Source organism: Engraulis encrasicolus, chromosome 21, assembly GCF_034702125.1.
Source record: "Engraulis encrasicolus isolate BLACKSEA-1 chromosome 21, IST_EnEncr_1.0, whole genome shotgun sequence".
Classification (NCBI taxonomy): domain Eukaryota; kingdom Metazoa; phylum Chordata; class Actinopteri; order Clupeiformes; family Engraulidae; genus Engraulis; species Engraulis encrasicolus.
In genome coordinates, this window is record NC_085877.1 from 32,353,185 (window position 1) to 32,379,929 (window position 26,745).

Consider the following 26,745-nt stretch of genomic DNA (forward strand, 5'->3'; position numbering starts at 1 on the left):
CAAAACCGTGAGGAACTGCTGCGTGACGGTGTTCACAGAATCATGGCTGAACGACGGCATACCCGACTCGGCTTTACAACTGGAACAACTAACGTGCCACCGAGCGGACAGAGCCCTTGCAGAGAAAAAACGAGGGGGAGGAATATGTGTTTACACACATGATGCTTGGTGCAATAATGCTACGGTGGTACAGAGGCACTGCTCTCCACTAGTGGAGTTCATGATCATCAAGTGCCGACCCTTCTATTTACCCAGAGAAATATCCACTATCCTATTAGTCGCAGTATATCTCGTCCCCAGCAACAACAACGGCGTCAGAAGCGAGGCACTGAACGAGCTGCATCGGGGCATCAGTGAACAACAAGATGCACAGTGGTCTTGGGAGACTTCAACCACGGAAATCTCAAAACAATACTTCCAAAATTTCACCAACATGTCAACTTCCCAACAAGAGAACAAAACACCCTGGACCTTGTTTACACAAATCAGAAGGGATCATACAAGGCAAAACCCCTCCCCCACATCGGAAAATCAGATCACTTAACCATCCTGCTACTGCCAGCTTACAAAGTGCAAAACTCACCAAACCAGTTCAGAAGGAGGTGAGAAAATGGCCAGAGGGGGCCGTTTCACGACTACAGGACTGCTTTGAAACCACAGATTGGGACATTTTCAAAACAGCTGCCACCCACAGCAATCACATTGACATTGAGGAGTACACAGACACCGTGACCTCCTACATCACAAAATGCATCGATGATGTTACAGAAATAAAACACATCACCACCAGGGCCAACCAGAAGCCATGGTTCACAGGAGACGTTCACCGACTGCTGAGGGCCAGAGACAAAGCCTTCAGAGAAGGAGACGTAGCTGGCCTAAAAACAGCCAGGGCAAACCTGTCCCAGGGCATCAGGAAAGCAAAAAAGGAATACTCGGACAAAATAACAACACACTTCAAAGACAGCAGAGAGCCTGTGGCAGGGCATACAGGCCATCGCGGACTATAAGCCTGCACCACGAAGCTGTGACAACAACACCTCTCTGCTAAACGACCTGAACAGTTTCTTTGCCCGTTTTGAAGCACAAAATGACACTCATCCACAGAAAACTCCCCCTCCCCCCATGATCAACCCCTTTACCTGTCCTCTGCCAGTGTGAAGAGGACACTGGCCACCATCAACCCAAAGCAAAAAAAGCAAAGCAGCTGGCCCAGACAACATACCTGGCCGAGAGTTGAAGGATTGTGCAGAAGAGCTGAAGGATGTCTTCACAGACATCTTTAACATCTCTCTGGAGCAAGCAGTCATCCCATCACTTTTCAAAGCTGCTACCATCATACCCGTGCCGAAGAAATCATCACCATCATGCTTCAATGACTACCGTCCTGTAGCACTGACGCCCATAATCATGAAGTGCTTCGAACGGCTAGTCCTGTCACACATCAAAGCCACCTTACCCCCCAACCTGGACCCATACCAGTTTGCATACCGAGCCAAGCGATCCACGGAGGATGCAATTTGCTCTGCCCTCCATCCAGCCCTCACCCACTTGGACAATAAAGACTCATATGTGAGAATGCTGTTCATTGACTTCAGTTCAGCATTCAATACCATAATACCACAACAACTCATCAGAAAACTGGACAAACTAGGTTTCAGCACCTCCCTCTGCAACTGGCTGCTGGACTTTCTGATGCAAAGACCACAAGCAGTACGGGTAGGGAATAACACCTCAAGCACCCTGACCCTGAGCACGGGGGCTCCGCAAGGTTGTGTTCTCAGCCCCCTGCTGTTCACGCTGCTGACACACGACTGCACAACGACCCACAGCACTAACCATCTAGTGAAGTTTGCGGATGATACAACACTGGTGGGCCTCATCACCAAGGGCGATGAGACTCACTACAGAGAAGAAGTAGACCTGCTGGCCACATGGTGCAAAGACAACAACCTCCTGCTGAATGTCAACAAGACCAAGGAGATTGTTGTCAACTTTCAGAGGGTCCAAAAACAACTGCCACCACTGACCATCGACGGCGATGCTGTGGAGAGAGTGAGCAGCACCAAGTTCCTTGGAGTGCACATCAGCGACGACCTCTCTTGGACCACCAACACTACATCACTGGCGAAGAAGGCCCATCAGCGTCTCTACTTCTTGCGCAAACTAAAGAAGGCAAGTGCTACACCCTCCATCATGACAACATTCTACAGAGGAACCATAGAGAGCGTCGTGTCCAACTGCATCACAGTGTGGGGAGGAAGCTGCACAGAGAAAAACAGGAAGACACTCCAGTGTGTTGTGAACACAGCGAAGAAGATCATTGGAGTACCACTCCCCTCCCTGCAGGACATTTACACCACACGCCTTACCCGGAAAGCACTGATGATCATCAAAGACACAAGCCACCCTGCACACAAACTGTTCAGCCTCCTGCCCTCTGGAAAGAGGTACAGGCGCCTCCGTACCACCAGGCTTGCAAGCAGCTCAATGCACAAAGCAATCAAGATACTGAACACTCAACCCACTCTCCCTCCACTGTCAGCCTCTAGCCAGCAAGGCCACTGACAACCCCCCCCACCACCCATCATCCCCCACCACCATATCTGCGACTGAAACATTCCACCTGCACTACTATTTTTGTGACTGAACTCTCAACCTGCACTAACTCAAAACACACACACACACACACACACACACACACACACACACACACACACACACACACACACACACACACACACACACACACACACACACACACACACACACACACACACACAAGCACACTGCACTTTCTGCACTAAACCCAAACATACACACACTGACACACACACACACACACACACACACATACACACAGACACACACAGACACAGACGCACACCGCACCTTCTACCTGCACTAAACACACACACACACACCGCACCTTCTACCTGCACTAAACACACACACACACACACACACACACACACACACACACACACACACACACACACACACACACACACACACACACACACACACACACACACACACACACACAATATTTATTTTTCTTCAAAATGCTACTACTACTATGTCAGAACGCTATAAAGGACTCTTTTAGAAAAAAAAAAAAAAAAAAAAGCACAACAATTACCTCTTAATGTATGTTCTCTACAAGTCTTCTGTTGTCCAGTCTTGCACTTTAAATGTCTGTATGAGCACTGTCTATGTCCATACTGTCTTAAGTCCATGTATAAGTACTGTCTATGTCTATACTGTCTACGTCCTTACCTAGATTAGTCTATGTCTGTATGGGAAAGCAAGAAATGTAATTTCAAATTCTTTGTATGACCAGTGCATGTAAAGAAATTGACAATAAAACCCACTTGACTTGACTTGTATATAATGTTTCTGACCGCAAAAATGCTGATAACAAGAGCGCTTTTACAAATTATTCCTTTTAATTTTTGGCCATTTAAGCAAACTCAAGCCTTGAATGGGAATTTTCTACACAGATGTGAATACTCCAAGTCATACCCTGACCCCTCGTAAGCAAATTGTACTGAGACCTTTGTTAGCAGGGTCTCTATATTGTGATGAAGCACATTACGACAATAACATTTCAATGTTATACCATACATCTGCTATGGGTCATCTGACCAAATCAATTTTCCCAATTTGCAAAGTCCTGACCTGTTTGTATGGAAGTAACTGTTGGTTGTCCTTTTCGCCCATCCTGAAGTCTAGTAAAGATGGACACAGTATATTCAGTGTCTGGTGTCAGGCCTGTGATGGCTACACTGCAGGACTCTGTGGTGATGGTCTGGGGCTCAGCCCCTTTGCTGTGGTAGGAGACGAGGAAACTGTGTGGAATCTCATCCATGTCACTGGGCATGCTCCAACTCAGATGGGCAGATGTTGCAGTCACAGACCCCACCACTAGATTCTCAGGGATGGGGATGCCTATAACACATGGGAAATGAGCAACTTTGGTTGACAATTCAATACAGAATGGGACTGGGAATTTTCTGCACAGTCGTGAATGCTCCAAGTTGTACCCTGACCTCCTGAAGCAAACTGTACTGAGACCTTTGTTAGCAGGTTCTCAGTATGGTTCACTAAAAGGTCTGTGGTACGATTAGCTAATCAGTGCACCCGGTTCCCTTCAACCTTTTCAAACTGAGCTGGGGTCAATTGAATCCTTACAGGACAAGATTACATTCTGATGAGGAATAAACTTAACTTGCCAAACAGCAAGTCAGAAGAAATACAACTCTATGTCATGATATCTCTCCTGGCCTCTGTCTACAAGCTTAATCACTTTCAATTATCCCTCACTCTCCACTCTGCTCTGCCTAATTGCTCCACCTGTTCTCACTCTCTCACCTCATTGGCCATCCAGCTGCACTGCATTCCCTCTACTCGTTACCCTCTGTATTTAAAGCTCTGGTTTTCAGTTCTCCTTTGTCAGACCGTCTGTGAACTTCACTCCTGTGACTCCTGTTTCCTGGCTACAACTCTGACTCCTGTGATCGAACCCGGACCTGATTGCAAACCTGCTTGATCTCCAGCCCCTGACAACCCGACCTGCCTTCCGCTCTGCACACCTGCCTGATCTTGATCCCCGGTAAACCGACCTGCCTTTCTGACTTTACGACCACGATTACTGCCTATCCTTGCCTGTACTTCTGCATTCATTGATCTCTCCTGTTGTGTGTGTGTTCCCCCCCCCAGGACTCGCGGACCCTCCACCACCATCGGACGCTTCTCTGCTGCTGGGGGACACACACACACAGGTTCCCAAGACTCGCTCTCCCAACTCCCTTTCCCCAAGAGATCAATAAACTTTCAAATCGTGACGCATTTGTGGTCCCCTTCTGTCTGGTCCGTGACAGAACGGTCTGACCAGAATGGACCCAGCGCACGATTCACCCAGCATGGAAACCTCTGAAAACCCTGAAACACCAACTGCCATGCAGCGCCTGGAACAGACCGAGGGAGAGGTGCGTCGGATGACTGGAGACATCTCGTCATTAGTTCAGCTCGGTCACCAACAACAACAGCAGTTTCACCATCACCAACAGCAGATCCAACAGCAAGAACAACAGCTAGCCCAGATCTTACAAATGCTCACCAACATGGCTTCTCCATCTGTCCATGCTCCTGCTCCATCTGCTCATACCCCTGCTCCAGCTACAACTGCAACTGCACCATCTGCACCAAGTCTCCTCTCTGCCCCAGCGTCTTTCCAGGATCCCAACGTTCCAGTTCCGGGTGTTCCAGTTCCGGGGGTTCCAGTTCCAGCGGCTCCAGTTCCTGTTGCTCTCAGCGCCCACGAGCCAAAGATCGGCAATCCTGAACGCTTCGACGGCAACCCAGCCCAAGTACGAGCATTCTTAACCAGCTGCCGGGTCCAATTCTCGCTTCAACCCAGGACCTTCTCCACAGAGGGGGCCAGAGTGGGCTACGTCATCACTCACCTGACGGGCCGAGCTCGACTGTGGGGAACCGCTGAATTTGACCGGCAGACCCCAGCCTGCGCTTCGTTCGATGCCTTCGCCAAGGAAATGTTGAAGGTATTCGACCTAGACTCATCAACAGCAGAGGCGTCCAGGGCTCTGATGACCATCCGCCAGGGGAACCGGACAGTGGCAGACTTTTCCATTGATTTCCGCACCTTGGCAAGACGCAGTTCATGGAATGAGGCAGCACAGGTGGATGCCTTCCTTCACAGCCTGGCAGACTATGTGAAGGACGAACTCGTCTCGCATGACCAACCCTCGACGCTCGATGAGACCATCGCTCTTGCCGTCCGGATTGACCGTCGGATCCAGACTCGTCGACGTGAAAAGGGACGCTCCACCCAGACATCTGTTCGCACTCTGAGTCATTCTGTTGTCCGGCCACCCTCTTCAGCCACTCCCCAGAGCCAGCTTGACCCGCCAGAGCCCATGGAGATTGGCCGTGCATCTCTCACTCCTGCGGAGCGCCAGCGTCGTATCTCATCCAACCTGTGCCTGTACTGTGGCGGTGAGAACCATAGAGTTGCTTCCTGTCCAGCAAAAGCCGCAGCTCACCGAACGTAGGAGGGATCCGGTTGAGCTCGATGTCCACCCAACCCTCCACCAACCGTAAGCCCCTTTTTCAAGTTCGACTCCTCCTCTCTGAAGCCACCCACACTTTAACTGCCCTAGTAGACTCCGGTGCCGAGGCCAACATCATGGACATTGAGCTGGCCCGTCAGTTGGGGTTGGGGAGCCATCGATTGCCCTGTCCTGTCCCAGCCCGAGCTCTTGATGGTCATCTCCTTGGCACAGTCACCAGCGTCACTACCCCCATCTCCATGATCCTGTCAGGCAATCACCACGAAACTATCAGCTTTCACCTGCTCCGCTCCCCGGGTCAACCGCTTATCCTGGGCTACCCTTGGCTCCGCCAGCATAACCCGCATCTTGACTGGACGACCGGGACCATCACTGAGTGGGGTAAGGACTGCCACCGGACCTGTCTGCGCTCTGCCATGCCACCCTCTAGTTCAGTACCCGCCGATTCTGTCCCTGACCTCTCCAACGTACCCAAGTGCTATCACGGACTCCGGGAGGTCTTCAACAAAGCCAAGGCCACTTCACTGCCCCCACATCGGCCCTATGACTGCGCCATAGACCTCCGTCCAGGAACCGCTCCACCCAAGGGTGGCCTCTACTCTCTGTCAGCCCCCGAAAGAAGAGCCATGGAAGAATACATCACTAACTCTCTGGCAGCTGGCATTATACGTCCGTCTTCTTCTCCTGCTGGTGCTGGGTTTTTCTTTGTGGGGAAGAAGGATGGGTCCCTTCGCCCCTGCATCGACTACCGGGGCTTGAACGACCTCACCATCAAGAACCGGTACCCTCTTCCGCTGCTCACCTCTGCCTTCGAGCTACTCCAGGGAGCCACAGTCTACACCAAACTGGACCTGAGGAACGCTTACCACCTTGTGCGAATAAGGGAGGGAGATGAATGGAAGACGGCATTCAACACCCCAACTGGCCATTATGAGTACCTGGTTATGCCGTTCGGACTCACAAACGCCCCTGCAGTGTTCCAGACTCTGGTCAATGATGTTTTACGGGACATGTTGAACAAGTTTGTCTTTGTGTACCTTGATGACATCTTGATCTTCTCCAGAACCCAGTCAGAACACACCCGCCATGTCCAACTAGTCCTCAATCGCCTCCTGGAAAACTCCCTATACGTCAAGGCAGAGAAATGTGAGTTCCATGCTCGGTCAGTGGCTTTCCTGGGGTACATTGTAGCAGAGGGGAACATCCAAATGGATCCAGCCAAGGTGTCAGCTGTGACTTCATGGCCCATACCAGAAAATAGAAAGATGCTGCAGCAGTTCCTTGGATTTGCTAATTTCTACCGTAAATTCATCCGCAATTACAGCACTGTCGCCTCCCCTCTCACTGCCTTGACCAGCCCCAAACAACCATTCATCTGGACCTCAGCAGCCAGTGATGCCTTCAGCACCCTCAAGTCCCGCTTCACTTCTGCCCCCATCCTCCAGATGCCTGACTCTGACCGGCAGTTCATTGTGGAGGTGGACGCCTCTGATGTGGGTGTCGGTGCTGTGCTCTCTCAACGAGCAGCAGAGGATGGCAAACTACACCCCTGTGCGTTCTTCTCTCGCCGGCTATCACCATCCGAGCAGAATTACGACATCGGCAACCGTGAGCTACTGGCTGTAAAGCTTGCTCTGGAGGAGTGGCGCCACTGGCTGGAGGGCTCAACGGTCCCATTCTTGGTCTGGACTGACCATAAGAATCTCGAATACATCCGCACCGCCAAACGTCTGAATTCCAGACAGTGCCGCTGGGCTCTGTTCTTCACCCGCTTCACCTTTACACTGTCTTACCGCCCAGGATCACGCAACACCAAGCCTGATGCTCTGTCCCGTCAGTTTCAGCGAGACGACATGCACATCAAGGAACCTGTGTCCATCCTGCCTGGCCCCTGTGTTGTCGCTGCCCTAACCTGGGATGTTGAGAAGCAAGTGCAGGATGCTCTCCGCAACCAACCTGGGCCCAGTGCCTGCCCCACAAACTGTCTCTTTGTCCCTAAAGAATTGAGATCTCAGGTTCTGCAGTGGGGTCACAAATCCCGTCTTGCTTGCCACCCTGGATCCAATCGCACCTGCCGTCTGCTTTCCCAGCGATTCTGGTGGCCAACTCTTTGGAGGGACGTTCGTGAATATGTCCGTGCCTGTCACGTTTGCACCCAGAACAAATCCTCCAACCAGCCCCCAGCCGGCCTGCTCCAGCCCCTACCTGTACCCTCACGACCTTGGTCCCACGTCTCTCTGGATTTTGTAACTGGCCTGCCCCCATCCGACGGCATGACTGCTATCCTCACCATTGTGGACCGTTTTAGCAAGATGGCGCATTTCGTCCCCCTCCCGAAGCTACCATCTGCCAAGGAGACCGCCCAGGTGGTCTTAGACCACGCTTTCCGGATACATGGACTGCCTAGGGACATTGTCTCTGACCGGGGCCCGCAATTCACTTCCACCTTCTGGAGAGAATTCTGCCATCTGCTGGGGGCCACAGTAAGCCTATCATCTGGATTTCACCCGCAGTCCAATGGTCAGTCAGAGCGAGCAAACCAGGAACTGGAGAAGGCACTCCGTTGCACGGCTTCTTCTAACCCCCGGGCCTGGGCAAAACAACTGACCTGGGTGGAGTATGCCCACAACTCCCTTACCTGTTCTGCCACTGGTATGTCCCCCTTTCAGTGTGTTTACGGCTACCAACCACCACTCTTCCCCAGCCAGGAGGGAGAGGTCACCTGCCCCTCGGCCCACGCCTATGCCCGGCAATGCCGCCGCACTTGGGCTCGAGCCCGTGCCGCACTCCTCAAATCTGTCAACAGTTACTCTATCGGGGCCAATCGTCGGAGGACTCCGGCGCCGACCTACCATGTGGGCCAGAAGGTGTGGCTTTCTGCCAAGGACCTGCCACTCAAAGTTGAGTCGCGAAAGCTAGCTCCGAGGTTTATTGGCCCATTCCCCATCCAGAAGATCATCAGCGCAACTGCTGTCCGGCTACAACTACCCAGGTCCATGAGAGTGCACCCTACCTTTCATGTCTCGAAAATAAAGCCAGTTCACAACAGCCCGCTGCTACCGGCTGCACCGCCTCCTCCTCCTCCGCGTCTCATTGATGGAGGCCTTGTCTTTTCTGTCCGAAGACTGCTCCGGTCCAGACGAAGGGGAAGAGGAATCCAGTACCTGGTGGATTGGGAAGGTTATGGTCCGGAAGAAAGGTCCTGGGTGCCTGCCAGACAAATCGTGGATCGGACGCTCATCACTGATTTCCATCGTCAGCATCCTGACCAGCCCTCCGTCCAGCGTGGCCGCCCCAGGGGGTCCTGACCTGTAGCCCGCCCAATGCCTGAGCCTGAGCCTGAGCCTGAACCAGTCCCGGCGCGTGTCCTGGATTCTGATGTGCTTTCGGATGGTGAGGCGGTGGGACCACTGGATGGAGTGGATTTGCCGGTTCCCCCTGAGGATGAAGCAATGGAGTCCGATCGCTCTGAGGAATTCTGACCCTCCGCCGGCTTCCCCTCCACCCGCCCGGTTTGGTGGTGCTGCTTGGGGACTTCTGGGGCCGTCCCTTGAGGGGGGGGTTCTGTCATGATATCTCTCCTGGCTTCTGTCTACAAGCTTAATCACTTTCAATTATCCCTCACTCTCCACTCTGCTCTGCCTAATTGCTCCACCTGTTCTCACTCTCTCACCTCATTGGCCATCCAGCTGCACTGCATTCCCTCTACTCGTTACCCTCTGTATTTAAAGCTCTGGTTTTCAGTTCTCCTTTGTCAGACCGTCTGTGAACTTCACTCCTGTGACTCCTGTTTCCTGGCTACAACTCTGACTCCTGTGATCGAACCCGGACCTGATTGCAAACCTGCTTGATCTCCAGCCCCTGACAACCCGACCTGCCTTCCGCTCTGCACACCTGCCTGATCTTGATCCCCGGTAAACCGACCTGCCTTTCTGACTTTACGACCACGATTACTGCCTATCCTTGCCTGTACTTCTGCATTCATTGATCTCTCCTGTTGTGTGTGTGTTCCCCCCCCCAGGACTCGCGGACCCTCCACCACCATCGGACGCTTCTCTGCTGCTGGGGGACACACACACACAGGTTCCCAAGACTCGCTCTCCCAACTCCCTTTCCCCAAGAGATCAATAAACTTTCAAATCGTGACGCTTTTGTGGTCCCCTTCTGTCTGGTCCGTGACACTCTACCTATACCATGATGAAGCACATTACAACAATGTCATTTAAATGGATCCACTAGGGATCTAAGCTCACTCTTGCCAGATGGTTGGGTTCTGCCTCACTTGCAAATTTATTTTCCCCCTTCTCCACTACATTTTAAGATTGACTATGTCACATCTATGAAAACACTGATCCTGATTGGTTTGTCCGAGTTTTGGTTCGGGAGCAGGGCAAATTGGAAGGTCTTCCAGAACCTCATTAGAGCTCACAAAGTTGAGCGGAAATACACATGGGTCTGGTGAGAGTCAGGCAACTATGGGTCATCTGACCAAATCAATTTCCCCAATTTGCAAAGTCCTGACCTGTTTGTATGGAAGTAACTGTTGGTTGTCCTTTTCGCCCATCCTGAAGTCTAGTAAAGATGGACACAGTATATTCAGTGTCTGGTGTCAGGCCTGTGATGGCTACACTGCATGACTCTGTGGTGATGGTCTGGGGCTCAGCCCCTTTGCTGTGGTAGGAGACCAGGAAACTGTGTGGAATCTCATCCATCTCACTGGGCATGCTCCTAAGAATTCGAGACGATTCGTCTAATGAATTGTTGAGAGGGGACCATTCGAACAAAACGTTGGACCATTCGTAGAAGGCATGGGGCGTTTCGTGCAGTACCTGAGGATTTTTCGTCGAAGACCTAAGGACGTTACGTTCAACCCATGCAGACCTTTCGTTTAACTGGGCAGATGTTTAGTTTAGTCTGCCTATTTTATTAGCCTATTATTTTTTATATTTTATCAAACTTGTGTGCCTACCACCACAATGCAATGAAAACAAAAATCGAACCATGTAGAAAGTGCGTGCATCTCTAGTTACACAGTTCAGGCTGCTTTTTTATCATTAGGCCTATTTTATAGCCTATTTTATAAATATACTATATCGTAACGGACTGCCTCTGCCTCCTCCGGAGTGAGATAGCAGCGTTACCCCCTGTGCACTACATGTGCAGCCTATAAAATGGGGTTAATTTCAAATTAACTGTCAGGAAGCAAGCCGAGAGAGCAAGAGAGAGGGAACCATGAAGTGTGCCGAGAAGATCACCATTCGCAAGAATCGCTAAAGCCAGACATTGATGTGAGCTGTTCCAAATTGAGACCAAGCGCACAAGTCTGCAAACAAGGATTTTGCAAAAATGCACTACTAAAAATAAGAAAAGATATTCGTTGTGATGATCTGAGTTATTTCTAATGTGTTGATCACTGATTTGTATTCATTTTGGAAAGGTAAAGGCAATCTTATTGCTGCCTTACTGGCGCCCATCTCATAACTTAAAACTACAGTCGGTTGCACCGCTACAATATCGACGAAATGTTTTAAAATGTAGGCCTACAACAGTAATGTAAAGGTAAGAGATAATTTATTGTCCACACGTGACTATAAGAAAATATTTTCCTACGGGCGAATAACACCCCCGATGCCGAAGGCGGAGTGCTGTTATTCCGCTTCGAAGGAAATATATTTTCCGTAGTCACGTGTGGACAATACATTATCCCGCTTATCCCGCCTTTACCAACATTAGAAAGCATACAAAGTTAACCAGTAGTTTATAGTAACAGGTTTATTGCCATTTTATAGCGTGCACAAAGAAAGATAGTTCGTGGAACACTCATAATTTAAAAAGAAAGAAAGGAGTCGCACACTGGAGCTGAATGCAGAATCAAAAACTGTACTGTAAGGGACTGTTCGTAATTTACGGGGGGGGGGGGGGGGGGGGCTGGTGCGTAGGGGGGGGAGGGCCATGATGAAAAAAAATGAGGTGGAGGGGAGGGCCATGGCAAAAAAAATCAGAGTTAGGGGGAGAGCCATGGGAAAAAAACAGCATTTATTTTATTTTATTTTAATTTATTTTTTTAAATAATAATAAAAAATGCTCTGAAACATCGCTTTGCGATGCAAGGTCCCGGGTGCATACTTTAGCACTGAAGCGTGTATCTGTAGTCAAAAAACTATCAGGTGCATTTTATGAAATTGTAAAAATAAAACTACCATAACCTTTACTCCTGTTGTCTGTCGTTCCTGAATCGTGGTCTAAATTTCACCTCTTACAATAGTGTCCAGTCCAGTGAATGATCCTGCATCCATGGCTAATTGGATAAAGCATACTAAGTGGACATGAAAGAAATGCGAAATTAAAACAACAGCGTGTCAATGCAAGCACTTTATTTATTTTTCCGGGGGCATGATTTTGTTGACAAGTACTTTTTTAACGACTTTAATGAAGATGTCATGTAGACTGTTTGACGGCCCCTTCCATAGGACAGCATCCATCCATCTATCCATCCCTTCCTCATCTTTACGCGCAACGGTAATAATAACCATTACTTTTCTTGTAGACGTTGACGTAGCGCGTAATATTTTATTCATTATGGACTTATTTCAAGCAACATTCAACTGTCCACTCTGCGTGGCTTTGTTGAAAGGGTTGCCTTCTATGTGGGAGGGTGGATGACTTCCACTGAACACGGCAGGTCATTTGCATGACAAGACTTCATGCCCATTAGCGAATACTTTAACCCTTCAGGGGTGCCCTGGAAACGTGGCTGATAAATAAATTATGTAGAATGATATAATAGATATTTGACTAAATTGATAAGTTAATGCTGGTCAGTGGAATATTTCATCTGCTATCTACGCACAATAATATAGGTAGCCCCAGTCAGCTGCAACTTCGAACCTAGGTCGTGTGACGTCTCCAAATGTGTTACTTTTCTAAGCTTGTGTGTTATCGGATGCGATGCCATGTTACGGCTTGTTGGTTTGGGGTGCCTTAATTTTTCATTAATTGAAAGGGTGCCTTGCCTAAAAAAAGGTTGAGAAACACTGCAGGAAACAGTCTCTGCAACTATTTTCGGTTCTATTTGAACATGTTAATGTTTTAAAGTAGCCTATCTTTTCTGTCTGGTGTCAGTTTGGAAGAGGGGCGAGACATGTCATTCCATTAAAATCTGACATTGGTAGTATGTAGGCATAAACCTTCCCAGAACTGACCAACAGTGACCTGCACAGACAATATTGCATCCACCAACAATGCACAGCCTACAGTTGGCTAATAATCAACTGCCACAGAAATCAGAAGCAAACGGGTGTTTATGACCAGATTTGTCGTTTAAAAACAAAACAAACAAAAAACCCGGGCAGAGAGAGAGAGAACGCGCCCCACAGTGTTAACATAGCGATTTCATTTCTCTCTCTCTCTCTCTCTCTCTCTCTCTCTCTCTCTCTCTCTCTTTACTGTAGCCATGGACAGGTGCATGGGTTCTGTAATGTTTTCAACACTGTTATGTAGTGTTCTGGCTCATGCGCGAACTTTGTTGTCATTCAGAATCAGAAACATCAAAGTGTCGGCAGACAGCATTCTCTTGCACTACAAAATATTCCAGAACCTCATCTGTGATAGGCTAAACACAATTTATCCAACAAGCTTGTGGATAATATTGCCACCTTTCCCCTCTCCTGCGGTAGCCAGTTGCCTTCTCAGAAGAAGCAATCTGAATCGGAAAGAGAGAGCACTGTTCAAGACCCGCGGCAAGACTGCAATTGTCATTCGGTTCGTGGTGTCAACCTTCAGCCAAAACGACGACAGACCCTTTTTTTTTTTATAAGATAGACCTACCTTATTCGCAGCAGCCAAAATCAGTCAGACAATAAGTGCTTAACGAGTACGTGCAGGGTAGCGAATGCTCTTCTATCAGGGTAAAGTTTGCAATTGGAGAGGGGTGATTGAAGGGCTAAATTAAGTCCGAAATCAAAATGATAAAAAAATACGGTCGAACAATACCCTACATGACAGAAAGAAAACGTGTAGGGGGTCAACTGAAAATACCCATAAACTGAGGACTATAGGCAACGTCAAAGTAAAATACAAACACGAAATCAAACAAAGCTTTTTTTTAATGCGGTACACTTCAAGCTTCACAAAACCCACTGGTTAACAGCAGGTTTTACGCACACATTTCGTTAATCACAGATGCTGCTCTCTTCCTTGCTCTCCCTTGCACCCCAACGTACACTGGGTTTAATACACCCTGCAATACTGGCAAACTATTATTCAATTACCATTTCATTTGTTCATGCAAAGACCTTTACGCGGCGGAGAGAGAACGCGCTCCTGTGCAGTGTTAACGTAGCGATTTAACCTCTCTCTCTCTCTCTCTCTCTCTCTCTCTCTCTCTCTCTCTCTCTCTCTCTCTCTCTCTACTGTAGCCATGGGCTTAACACAGGTGCATGGGTATATTGTTTTCTGGCTCATGCGCGAACTATTTGAATCAGAAACATCAAAGTGTCGGGAGACAGCTTTCTCTTGTTGCTGGTGCTTCGCATCTAAAAAGTTACCGGAAAGTCAGAAAACTCGCTGCATGACAATGTGCTCAATGGTCAATAGCCTACTTCTAGATGCACTATAGTCTACAGCCTAGACACGCGCTGCTCTGATTCAAAGCGAGCACAAGGGTCAATAGCCTACTTCTTGACACATTAAACCGCCCTGCTTTGATTCAAAGCGAGCAGGCTGTGCTTGGTCCCGCCTCTCTGCCGCAGATGGGAGTAAAGTAACGGCGTAAAAGTGAAAAAAAAAAGCTTCTCAAATATTGTCTAGATAATTGTCAAAAAATGTAAGGGCGTAAACGTAAATTGTCAAAAAATGTAACGACGTGAAAAAAAAAGCTTCTCAAATATTGTCTAGATAATTGTCAAAAAATGTAAGGGCATAAACGTAAATTGTCAAAAAATGTAACGACGTAAACGTTAAAAAACCAACAACATAGCCCTACCAGTTAAAATGAGTAAGTACATTTTATTTATAGATTTACATGTTTAAATCAACAAAAAACAAAACTTAACAGCTGATTTACATATTTAAATAAACAAAACCCTTAAAATGAGCATTAAAAAAGCTGATTTACATTTCTAATATAGGCAGGCTGAAGGGACGTTTAGTTGAAACCTAAGGATCTTTAGTTCAATTTTAAGGACCTTTCGTAGGCTTTTGCGGTAGACGGAACGTCCTCGACGAAAGATCCCCTGCCTTATACGAATGGTCCAACATTTTGTTCAAATGGTCCCCTCTCAAGAATCCATTCGACGAAAAGACCTGTACCCCTCCAACTCAGACTGGCATATGTTGCAGTGACAGACCCCACCGCTAGATTCTCAGGGATGGGGATGCCTAGAATGCATTGAAAAGTAGCAACTTTGGTTGACAATTCAGTATAGAATAGTAATTTACATTACTTTTATTTTTTTCAGGACATTGCACATTAATTAACATACATACATACACACACACATACACACATACATACATAGGCCTACATACATACTGTACATATATACATATATAAATATATACGTACATACATACATACATACATACATACATACATACATACATACATACATACATACATACATACATACATACATACATACATACAGTATATCACGAAAGTGAATACACCCCTCACAGTTTTGCAGATTTTTGAGTATATATTTTTATAGCAAAGCATTACAGAAATTTCACTTTGACACAATGATTAGTGACCTTTTAACAACATATTTAACCGCTTACATTTCTTGTTCACTCAGAAAAAAACAAAATACAGCCATTAATGTTTGAACATGTACTCACAAAAGTGAGTACACCCCAGATGAAAATCTAGAGAGAGAAGGGGCTGTGTTTGCTCGAATCGTCTTGAAATGAAACGAAATGAAAAGGGATTAAAAGGGAGGTCATCGGTGTGCGTTTCAACCTTTCTTTGCATTTAACTTTAACATTTTGAGTCTACACCTGGCTTAAATAGATTGGTGTGAGATTTGAATGCAATTCTATGGGGAATATCATGATCTGCTTCAGTAGTCACAGTGCATGTTGACATGCATGTTTCTTTTAGGTGTATTTCAGATTACCAATGTTGACAGCATCCATGCATCCCCAAACCGTGTCAGTCCCACTACCATGCTTGGCTTTTGATAGGATACACTTTTTTTTGTAAAGCTCACTTGTTTACCACCACACATGCTTGACACCATCTAAAGTATATTTGTTTATCTTGGTCTCTTCAGATCACACAACATAGCTCCAGTCATCCATATCCTTGGTCTGTTCATCTCTCTTGAGACCAAGATAAACAAATTTGCTTGGTAAACAAGTGAGTTTTACAAAAAATAGTGTATCCTCTCAATAGCCAAGCATGGTAGTGGGACTGACATGGTTTGGGGATGCATGAATGCTGTCAACATTGGCAATCTGAAAAACACCTAAAAGAAACATGCATGTCAACATGCACTGTGACTACTGAAGCAGATCATGATATTCTCCATAGGATTGCATTCAAATCTCACACCAATCTATTTAAGCCAGATGCAGACTCAAAATGTAAAAGTTCAATGCAAAGAAAGGTTGAAACGCACACTGATGACCTCCCTTTTCATCCCTTTTCATTTTGTTTCATTTCGAGACGATTGGAGCCAACACAGCCCCTTCTCTACCGGATTTTAATCTGGGGTGTACTCACTTTTGTAAGTACATGTTCAAACATTAATGGCTGTATTTTGTTTTTTTCTGAGTGAACAAGAAATTTAAGTGGTTAAATAAGTTGTTAAAAGGTCACTAATCATTGTGTCAAAGTGAAATTTCTGTAATGCTTTCCTATGAAAAGATATACTCAAAAATCTGCAAAAACTGTGAGGGGTGTATTCACTTTCGTGATATACTGTACATACATACACATATACATACATACATACATACATACATACATACATACATACATACATACATACATACATACATACATACATAGGCTATACATATATGTAAATGTGCCAGATTGTAGCCCAAAGGATAATTTCCATCTGGTGTCTAAAAAAAGGCAGGCTAGATGTTTCCAAGCAAAGAATTTAAAATCACAAACATACTCTTACACCAAAAAAGATACAGTGACACAGGAAATGAGAGACAATACAAAGGCAAAAAGTATGGTAGTAAAAAAGAAAGAGGCCCCATAATAGGGCTAGTTATTACAGTGTGTGTGTGTGTGTGTGTGTGTGTGTGTGTGTGTGTGTGTGTGTGTGTGTGTGTGTGTGTGTGTGTGTGTGTGTGTGTGTGTGTGTGTGTGTGTGCAGTGTGCTTGTATGCGTGTACGTGTGTACGGGTTCAAACTATCAGTCCGTGTGAACATGTTTTTTGGGCTCCTGGACACGTTTGTCAGTTTTCCTAAAAGGAATCTCTACATCTTTATTAACAACTGCTCGAGTTACCTGTGTGTCTGACGATATTTTATAAAATCCAAGGTGGCGCCAGGCCATGCAAAGTTTTATAGAAAAGACAGCTACTGTATAGGAGAATTTAAAGAAATTGTCAAAAGTCAGTAGGTTTTACATGTTTTTTTAAAAACAGATTGTAGTCTAGATTGTAGTCCAGAATAAAAATCTGTGACCACTTCTAGGTTCTTTTTCGTTCCGCCTGACCGCCAGAGGCGGTGCTTTCAGCACATGAATATTCATCTTACGGATCAAGCAGGTCGAGAATTAATATCAACAAAGTAACGCGTGACCTGGGTGACGTCACTTGGTGACCCTGTGTCAGGGGTTGAAATACCGGCGAACCCAGGAAGTGACGTCTTTCATCTTCTCGATTCCTGGTTTCTAGTTTGTTGTTTGAAGATTTTGGGATTGACCTGACGCTTTGTTCGTTTCGCACCCATAGGGTTGGGGCTGTGGGTTTTCCACCCCCCATGAAATGGCGTTGGTCGCTTTTTCCTTTGAGTATCTCTTTCACATTTACGATGTGTTCGACTGAGTGTTATCCGCTCGGTGGAGGAGGGCGGGCTAGGCTACCTAGCCTGCCTGGCCCCTGGCTCGAGGCACTATTCTCGCCGACTGGAGACTAATAACTTGGCCTCCACTGGCCTTTCCCGTGGAAGGTAGGCCGTTTTCTGTTCATGTATTAACTGCTACCGCGTTGTCTTCAGTGGTGTTTCCCGCAACTGGATTTGACGAGCGGTCTCGTGGCGTGATGCGCTTTCGAGTTGGGATTAGGTATTAACGCCTGCCTGCCTAGCGTTGGCCTTCGTTTGGGTAAGTGGACTGTCATTTACTGTTTCGATTTATTTTCACGGTGTTTCTCGCCGCTGAATGGTACTATTACTGGGCGATTGTTGTGACACTCGACGCAAGCTCGGTTACTTGTGTTCGCGTGCCTGTATTTACGTTACGTCTTCATTGTTTGTACAGAGTAGCCCGTCTGTACGGTTGCTCCACGGGCCAGTGTGGTTCGCTTTGCCCTTGCACCGTTGGCGTCACGCTACTCCAGAGATTCAATCTACAATACAATTTCTCTCTACTCTCTCTGGCTGCACTCTGCTCACCCCGGTTGTTATTCCTGCCCGGTTGTGTTATTTCTTCACTGTTTGATTATTGTCTGTTTTCACCTGGAGCGTCTTCGCCCCAGAAGTGTATATTTGCCTTGCATTTCTATCACTGTGCTACTCCTGTCTGCCCAGGATATTGGCTGTGCTTATAATAATAATAATAATAATAATAATAATAATAATAATAATAATAATAATAATAATAATAATAATAATGCATTTTATTTAAAAGCGCCTTTCAAAACACTCAAGGACACTGATACTTATGGTATGTCCTCTATTGTGAGTCGCTGGGTGTACAGCGCCTACCGACTGCATTGCAATGTAATGTTAATGTCCAATGTTATTTGCTTGTCAGCTTGGTGTTGCCGCCTGGCTGCTGGCTCCTGTTGGCTATGCTTGGGGCGTCCTCGCCCCTTGTGTTTTATAATTGCAGTATTTGCTAGACATTGTAGGGTCATCTCCTACCTGCTGCCTACTTTTTACCTACTACCAGGGTGCCCTCGCCCTGGGGTATGTATTGCTTGTTTGTTCCCTTCTGTGTATTGCAGTCTTCGCTTCCCAACACAGGGCCCTCGTCTTGCCTGATAACTGGATTTCTTCTTGGCTGCCATTGGATGTCCCAGCCCCTTCTGTGTGGTATTCACCAGTTGGCCTGGAGCTCTCGCCTCACCTGGTTACTGGCTTGCATCGGCTACCACTGGGGTGTCTTCGCCCTGCTGTGTGTATTGCCTTGTTTGCCTGTCGGCCCTGACTGTCCGACTGCTGGCTTCCCTCTCGGCTACCACTGGGGTGTCCTCGCCCTGTGTGCCTGCCTGCCTGACTGATGCATTGCCGTCTAGGCCCCTGGGACTGGTGTCGCCCCTCCTGCCTGGAGCTGGGACGCCAGCGGCTGAGGTTGACAGATGTGGCCTGTGCTGCTTGCTCAGGTCTGCGTGTGAGAGCACTTACTGCCGAACTGGTGTGGTTTGGCCCTCGGCCTACCGTTCCGCTGGCCATGGGGGGCTGTAGATGACGCCGGCTGCTGCAGCGAGGCCAAGCAGGCGCCACGGGGTGACCTCGCGCTTCCTGGAGGTGTCGTGGATGTGCCCAGACTCCTTGCCCTCAGGGGTGGACAAGTTGTCGACTGGCCTGGTGGAGTTGTCGGCCCTGTTTTGCCGACCTGCAGCCTCTGGCACGCGGCTGATGCTTGGCCCCTTTCTGGGTTGGTTGGCCATGGGTGTTTTTCGCCAGACGGCTACTTGTGAGTGCCACACCTGCTACTGCTCCAGAGTGGGTTTCTGGCCACGGGTGGCCTCCACCCTGTGGCATGCTTGTTGATGCCACGGCTACTTCAGCTGCCACGGTGTGCCGCTGGGCCATACGCACCGTGCCATTCCAGTGTTTACATGGCTTGCTCGGTTGCTTCGCATGCTTGCATAGTTGCACTCTTGCATATTTGCACTCTTGCATGACTTGCATGAGACCGCATGTGTGCTCCCCACTCCTCTGCGGTTCTCTACCATTCAGCGTCCTGCGACTGGCTGTCTCTCTCCTGGATACCGCCTGCTGTCGGCTGTTTCATCCAACGGCTTCTTGTGGACGCCCGGGGCACCTCAACCGCCAGGGCTGCTACAGTTGCGTGTGTTGCTCCACTTCATGCCCCTCTGTGTAGCTTGCTTCTTTTTCCTACATCACGACTGGTTCTGGTCGTTCTCCTGGGTTTGACTGACTGTGGGTGTCTCCGCCAGTCAGCTCCTTGCATGCACCGTTGGCGTTTCCGCCTGTACGACTGCTGATGCTCTGGGTGAGTGGTTTCACACCATACCCTGTTTTATGCTCTTTGGCTGGAGTCTGTTGGCCTTGGCCAACTTCACAGTGGACGGTTGTGATTGCAGTTGGTGCCTTCGCCTCTTCTGCTATGGCTTCAGTATGCAAGTTATGTTCTGCGTCCTGTTGTCCGCCTTTGCCCACTGTCGTACGTCTGGCATGTCGTCGTCCTCCTGACCTGATTGGGCCTGTGACTTTTTCGCCCCTTGGCGAGCAGAGTGTGCCGTTGGGCTTATGCCTCAGTGACTGGTGCACGTGTATGTGGGCGTTGCTGCCCTGGGTGCAGGACCCGGGTGCTTCCTTCATTGTCCTCGACTGTGCCGCGCAGGCCGACTGCTGCACGTCGTCCCCTCTTTGGCTATGCGTGGACTCTCTATGGGCTTCTTAAGAGTGCCATTGGCGCCCGCACCACTGCAGCTGCGGCTGCTACTGGTATGTTGGAGCGTTACCGCTCCTTCTCCTGTTGCTCTTCATGTTTTCCCACTTCATGAGTGGTATGTCCGGGGGTCAGGATGCCACTCTGACTGCTACTACTGTAAGGGAGTGACCCCACTCCGGGCTCTCCCTTCGAGTTTTCGGTGTCTTACGACTGTTCGCTCTGTTGGCCTTGCTATGGATGGTCTCACATGAGTGCTCTGGGCGCCGGTAGGCGTACACGCCCCTACGACTGTGGATTCTGTGTCTGGCTGGTTCAGCTTCATGCTCTGCCCTCTGCTGCAGGGGCATCACAGTTGACTTGTCATGGGCGTCTGCGGCCTGTGTCGCGCCCCTTTCCCGCTGGGCCCGACTTGTTGCCGCTTGGACTGTTAAAGCGTCTCTGCTGCAGTGGCTGTACCTACTACTGGTTACCCTGCCTGTCCCGCCTGTCTATACCGATGGCTCCTATGTGGCCTTTACTGGTGTTTGCTCGATGGGTCGTCGATCAGGCATTGGCCGGGCTGCTGCATCTATGGCCTTGCCGGGTATTGCACCATTTCTGGCCGCCCTCCTTGCCTCGTCGGACAGGGCGTTGGACTGGGACTGGCGGGGCACACTGCCCTGGCCACTTGGACACGTCGCAGATGAGCTCGTCTGCGAGGTCTATGAGGCAGCGTTGCGTACGACATGCATTGGGTTCTCGATGTCCCATGTTTTGTTGGCCTTCTCTCGGCCCCCATGGACCGTTTTGGGACGCCCCCTGTGAGAGTTCTCTTTGACTCCTGGTTGCTGGCATTCGCCTGTCTGGCCTGAGTGCCGGGGCAGAGTCACGCCGACCTTGGCTGTGGCGCAGTGATTGGTGTGGCTTGCGCAGCACCCTTGCCGGGGCCTTGCTGGAGGGCCGTCTGCTCTCTTCCTGCGGCTCCCATATGTCCCTCTGGTCCGTCCGCTTTGGGCAAGCCACGACGCGGCTTTTATGTCGCATGTGGTTTTGTTTCGCTCAAGCTGTTGTTCTCGACCTGGTGCGCTTTGCCCTGTTCTCGACATGCAGACCTGGCCTGGTGTCTCTAGGCGTCAATTTCTGCTTATGACCAGCGTACTTGCGGGCATTGGAAGTGGAGGCTCTCCTTCCTTGCTCTCCGCTCCTTCCAGGTGTTGGGCCTCGGCATCCCACGTTGTCCCTCTTGATCTCCGCTTGCTGAGGCCTCTTTGGGTTGGATATACCCTTCTGGCTCCTGCCAGGTCCTACTGTCGCTGACCGCTCTACATTGCATCTGGCTGCCATGTCTGCCTTCGACCCTGGAGACGCTGGACGCTGGAACTCGCGTCTGTTAAGAACTGCCCTTGCGCCGTGAGGTCATGCCCACTGCTGCTGCCTTGCACAGTGAGGTCGTGACCACTGCTGCTGCCCTGGACGGTTGGTCTGCGATGGCAGTCCAACACTGCCTACGACTTGTGAGCCCCCTGATGATGGCCGCAAGTTGGATGAATGTGTGGATGGCTATCCTGATTGCCCTCAGATGTTCTCTGGCCTGTCTTGCGGTCTTGTTCGGGGCGGGCGGCTCATCTGTCATGTGTCGTGTATTCCGCCTTGAGTCCTTGCCCTCTATGGGCCTGCTGCAGCAGCTGCTTTCAGGGGCCGACACTAGTCTGAGGGGCATGGGAGCAACTTCCTTATGGGCGTCCAGTGCCCTGTTGTTGACCTTTTCCGTGGTTCGCCTCATCCATTGTGGTTCCCCCCGTTTGTGGTACCGCTACGGGGTGGCACAGGTGTCCCCGTCAACTGCCATGTTAACTGTTTACTTGCTGCCCCCTGTGGTTCTCACTCAGGGAGCTCGTGGATCCTTTGGGCCAGGTTACACTGGCTTCCATGTTGCCGTTGGTACGTGCAAGGACGTGTGCAGCACGGCCTCCTCGGCATCAGGCTGCACCATTGCCTGGCTTTCTTGATGTTGCCCCACATGTTACTGTGGTGCTGCCGGTGGCTTCAGGCCCGTCTCAGTAGCACTGACGACGGGTAGGCACTCCTCATGATTTTGTTGGTATTAGTCATCCATGTGCTGAAAGCACCGCCTCTGGCGGTCAGGAGGAGCGAAATAGAATGAAGGTTATGTATATAACCACGGTTCTATGAGTTCCGGATGACCGCCAGAGCTTGGCAGTCACTCAGAGTGTGTTCGAGAAGATTTGCCAAGAGGTCACTTCCTGGGTTCACCGGTATTTTAACCCCTGACACGGGGTCACCGGGTGACATCACTCAGGTCACGTGTTACTTTGTTGACATTAATTCTCGACCTGCTTGATCCGTAAGATGAATACTCATGTGCTGAAAGCACTGCCTCTGGCGGTCATCCGGAACTCATAGAACCGTGGTTATATACATAACCTTCGGTTTCACTACTCAAAGTGACACCAGGCAGAGACATCCTAGGGGAAGGTTGTGCAGGATAGGCCTGTCACGATAACAATTTTTGCCAGGCGATAACGATAACAAGACATTATTGCGATAATCGATAATATTGTCTCTCTCGCCATTTTCAAACAATATAATGTGCAATAAAAACACTGCTATGCAAGGTGCGGCCTCCTTCTTGAAACATTGAATGTAACATTTGGGCCAGCAGACTCAGAAGTTTCAATAATTAAGATTGACGCCTGCTCCAAGAAGAAATGTGTCAAACAATATAATGACGTAAAAATGCAATAAAAATGTGACTACACCCCTTCACATTTTTAAAGCATCACGGCGGGGGATATATATATGTTTTTAAATACATCCTCATGGAGCATAATAGACTCTAAATAGGCTTTTTTTGTATTTATTATTAAGGTAAGTTATATAGTCTTTCTTTAACATTTTCTGTTATTTATCTTTCTCAAGCACACTGAATGGCTTATAGGCCTATCCATGGTGTGATGTAAAATAACCTACTGGTGGGGTATTGTTAATTCACAAATTAGGCTATTACTTAGACAACTTATTTCAAACAAATGCACGTTGTTACTGGCTACTTGTCAGTCAAAACCCAAATCAGCCCTGTTGAAGGCATTTCAACATCAGCAAAAAGCAAAAGAGCATGAACAGATGCACAAGTTCCGTCTCTCTCTCTCTCTCTCTCTCTCTCTCTCTCTCTCTCTCTCTCTCTCTCTCTCTCTCTCTCTCTCCGATACCCTCGACTGGAAGAAGTTGCAATTCTGCGCACTTTAAAGTCCTTTATGAACGCCCATACATTGATTCTTATGAGTTATTAGTCGCCACGCCTCTGTTTCCCCTGTAGCGCGCTCAACCGTTTACATTCTCCTGACAGATTTAAATCCACAAATCTTATCTTCATGATTTGCTTGCGGACTGCCTACTCATATTGTTAGGTCTAAATAAACAAGAAATATAGCGAAAATCACAAAAAGAACAGACAACGAACGTCGGGGTAGGAGGCGCATTGAAATAACAGTGGAAACTCGGCGAGGTTTAAAATAACAGCCTCAGAGCAAGTTTGTCGCGACGGCACCACTATTTCATGTTTGCACAAACACGTCTTCGCCGTGGATATTGGGTTGCTGCGCATGTTTCAAAATGAACATTTGCCTCCGTGTTGGAGCTGTTCATTCCACTCTCTGAGGAACGTTGCAGATGCGCTGACCGAGACTGGAAGAATATTGCGCTCCTAGTCTCTAGCGCTGATTCTTTGTCGAGGCTTATAAGCGACGCGCGGGAACACCAGCGTTCTATTTCAAAGACGCAAGTAGCCAGATCAATGCACTTTTTTCCAACCAGAACTGCACTGAAACTTAAAATTACACCAACATTTAAGCGCCATTGCGCTGCGTTGGCCTATAACGCGCCATCAGTAGTCTTATGGCTACGGTAGAGAAAGGGAGAGAGGGAAAACAAAACATCACGCAAATAATTTATCGTTATTTATCGGGGCCAGAAAAGTGATCGTTCTTGTAAAAAGTTATCGTCCGATTTATTGACTTATCGTATATCGTGACAGGCTTAGTGCAGGACGTTTTTTTGCATTGAATAAACCATTATTTGTTGAATCCTCTCAAGGGGGAGATAACCTGCTAATTGACCAAAGAGCCGATCTGAAAAAATACAACTCTATGATGAAGCATATTATGACAATCAATGCCATTTAAATGTTATTGATTTTCTACGGGTCAGCTAACCAAATCAATTTCCCCAATTTGCAAACCCCTGACCTGTTTTGATGAAAGTAACTGCTGGTTGTCCTTTTCGCCCATCCTGAACTATAGTAAAGATGGACACAGTATGTCCAATGCCTGGTGTCAGGCCTGTGATGGCTACACTGCAGGACTCTGTGGTGATGGTCTGGGGCTCAGCTCCTTTGGTGTGGTAGGAGACCAGGAAACTGTGTGGAATCTCATCCATCTCACTGGGCATGCTCCAACTCAGGCTGGCAGATGTTGCAGTCACAGACCCCACCACAAGATGGTCAGGGATGGGGATGCCTAGAATGCATTGACACTTCAGTTGACAAGTCAAGACAGAGTGGGTACATACAATTATTCAGACAGTAAAATTACTGACACTAATGTTATATTTAGCAATAACGTGAAATTGTTGCTTACATATTTTGATCATTTTAAAGACAGGTTTGCTCTGAGCTGCATTGCTTAGTGCCGTCGAGACACTAATGGTGTACTGCAAGTCGAGCTTCAAGTCAGTAAAGATGTGCTCCTCCAGGTCTGTGTAGAGGAGCTGACTTTCCTCATCTCTGCTCAGGGTCAACAGGTAGGACACTTCAGCCACTGCAGCTGGCTTCTTCCATGTTACTGACATAGATGATCCCTCTGTTTCCACAGTCAGATTTGTCGGTGGAGGGACTTCTACAACACAACAAGTTCCATACCCACACATACTCTATTGTAAGAAGCATAAATCATGTACATGCAACAGAACTATTAAGTGCGTACGGTTGTTCTCTGTATGGCCACTACTCATTACGCTAGGGACACATACCAGGCGAAACGATCGAGGCAAAGAGAGGCGAAATTCAGTGTTCCATTCTGACAGCACTGTCATCAGGTCGTCACGGTGAATCAAATGGAATGGAACAGATATTGTTGATTTGATTGGGCCGCCGCAGGCAAATTCGCTCCTCATTTGCATAATATTAAACTTTTTAGCGAAGCGAATGGGGGAATCTCGAAATGACTTCAGGACAGAATTGAACCCAGGTCTCAAGTGCAACAGCACAGTGCCTTAGCCATTTGGGCAGCTGCCAAGGCCCACCCCTTTTTTATCTATACACATACTGTATTTTCCTGTAATATTTTCTGACATATCTCATGTATATCTCATGTATTTCTAGATTAGATTAGATTAGATTAAACTTTATTTATCCCCAAGAGGAAATTCTTTTTCCAGTTTGCTCTGTAGATTAAAAAGAGAAGTAAAAATGAAATACAAATAAAAAAGTAGATACAAAATAAACTAGACTGCCTGTGCAGTCGCCTTCGACTGCTTAAGGTATATCCCCGAAACGCGACGCTTCCAGTCCCCCATCATTCCTACCACTCCCGTCCACCATTTCGTAAACGTATATGATACATACAGACGTGACATGACGTGCATAGGCTTAAAACCAAACGACTATTGTGAAAATGAAGCAAAAAATGGGGCAAATAGTAATACTCTTTTAATGGTTCAGTGGATATACCACATTAGGTACAGTGTAATAACCAGTGTAACAATATTTAATACAATGTAATTTTTTTACTTACATCATGTGTTTGTGCGTAAGTGGTATTACATGGTATTGCATATTGTTACACTGGTATTACACTATATTACATGGTATTGCATACTGTTACACT

General features: G+C 48.0%; 1 protein-coding gene across 1 annotated transcript in view; it reads right to left on the reverse strand.

Annotated features, from left to right (window-relative positions):
* LOC134437374 (tenascin-N-like) overlaps positions 1-25,324 on the reverse strand; it is a 28,895-nt gene extending 3,571 nt beyond the window's left edge. Inside the window, exons 1-2 of the mRNA XM_063186867.1 lie at positions 25,108-25,324; positions 3,682-3,951 (exon numbers count right to left, since the gene is read on the reverse strand). Of these exons, the coding sequence (XP_063042937.1) occupies positions 3,682-3,951; positions 25,108-25,309 (472 nt within the window). The 5' untranslated portion in view covers positions 25,310-25,324. The remainder of the gene's footprint in view (positions 1-3,681; positions 3,952-25,107) is intronic.
* Positions 25,325-26,745: the final 1,421 nt, after the last annotated feature.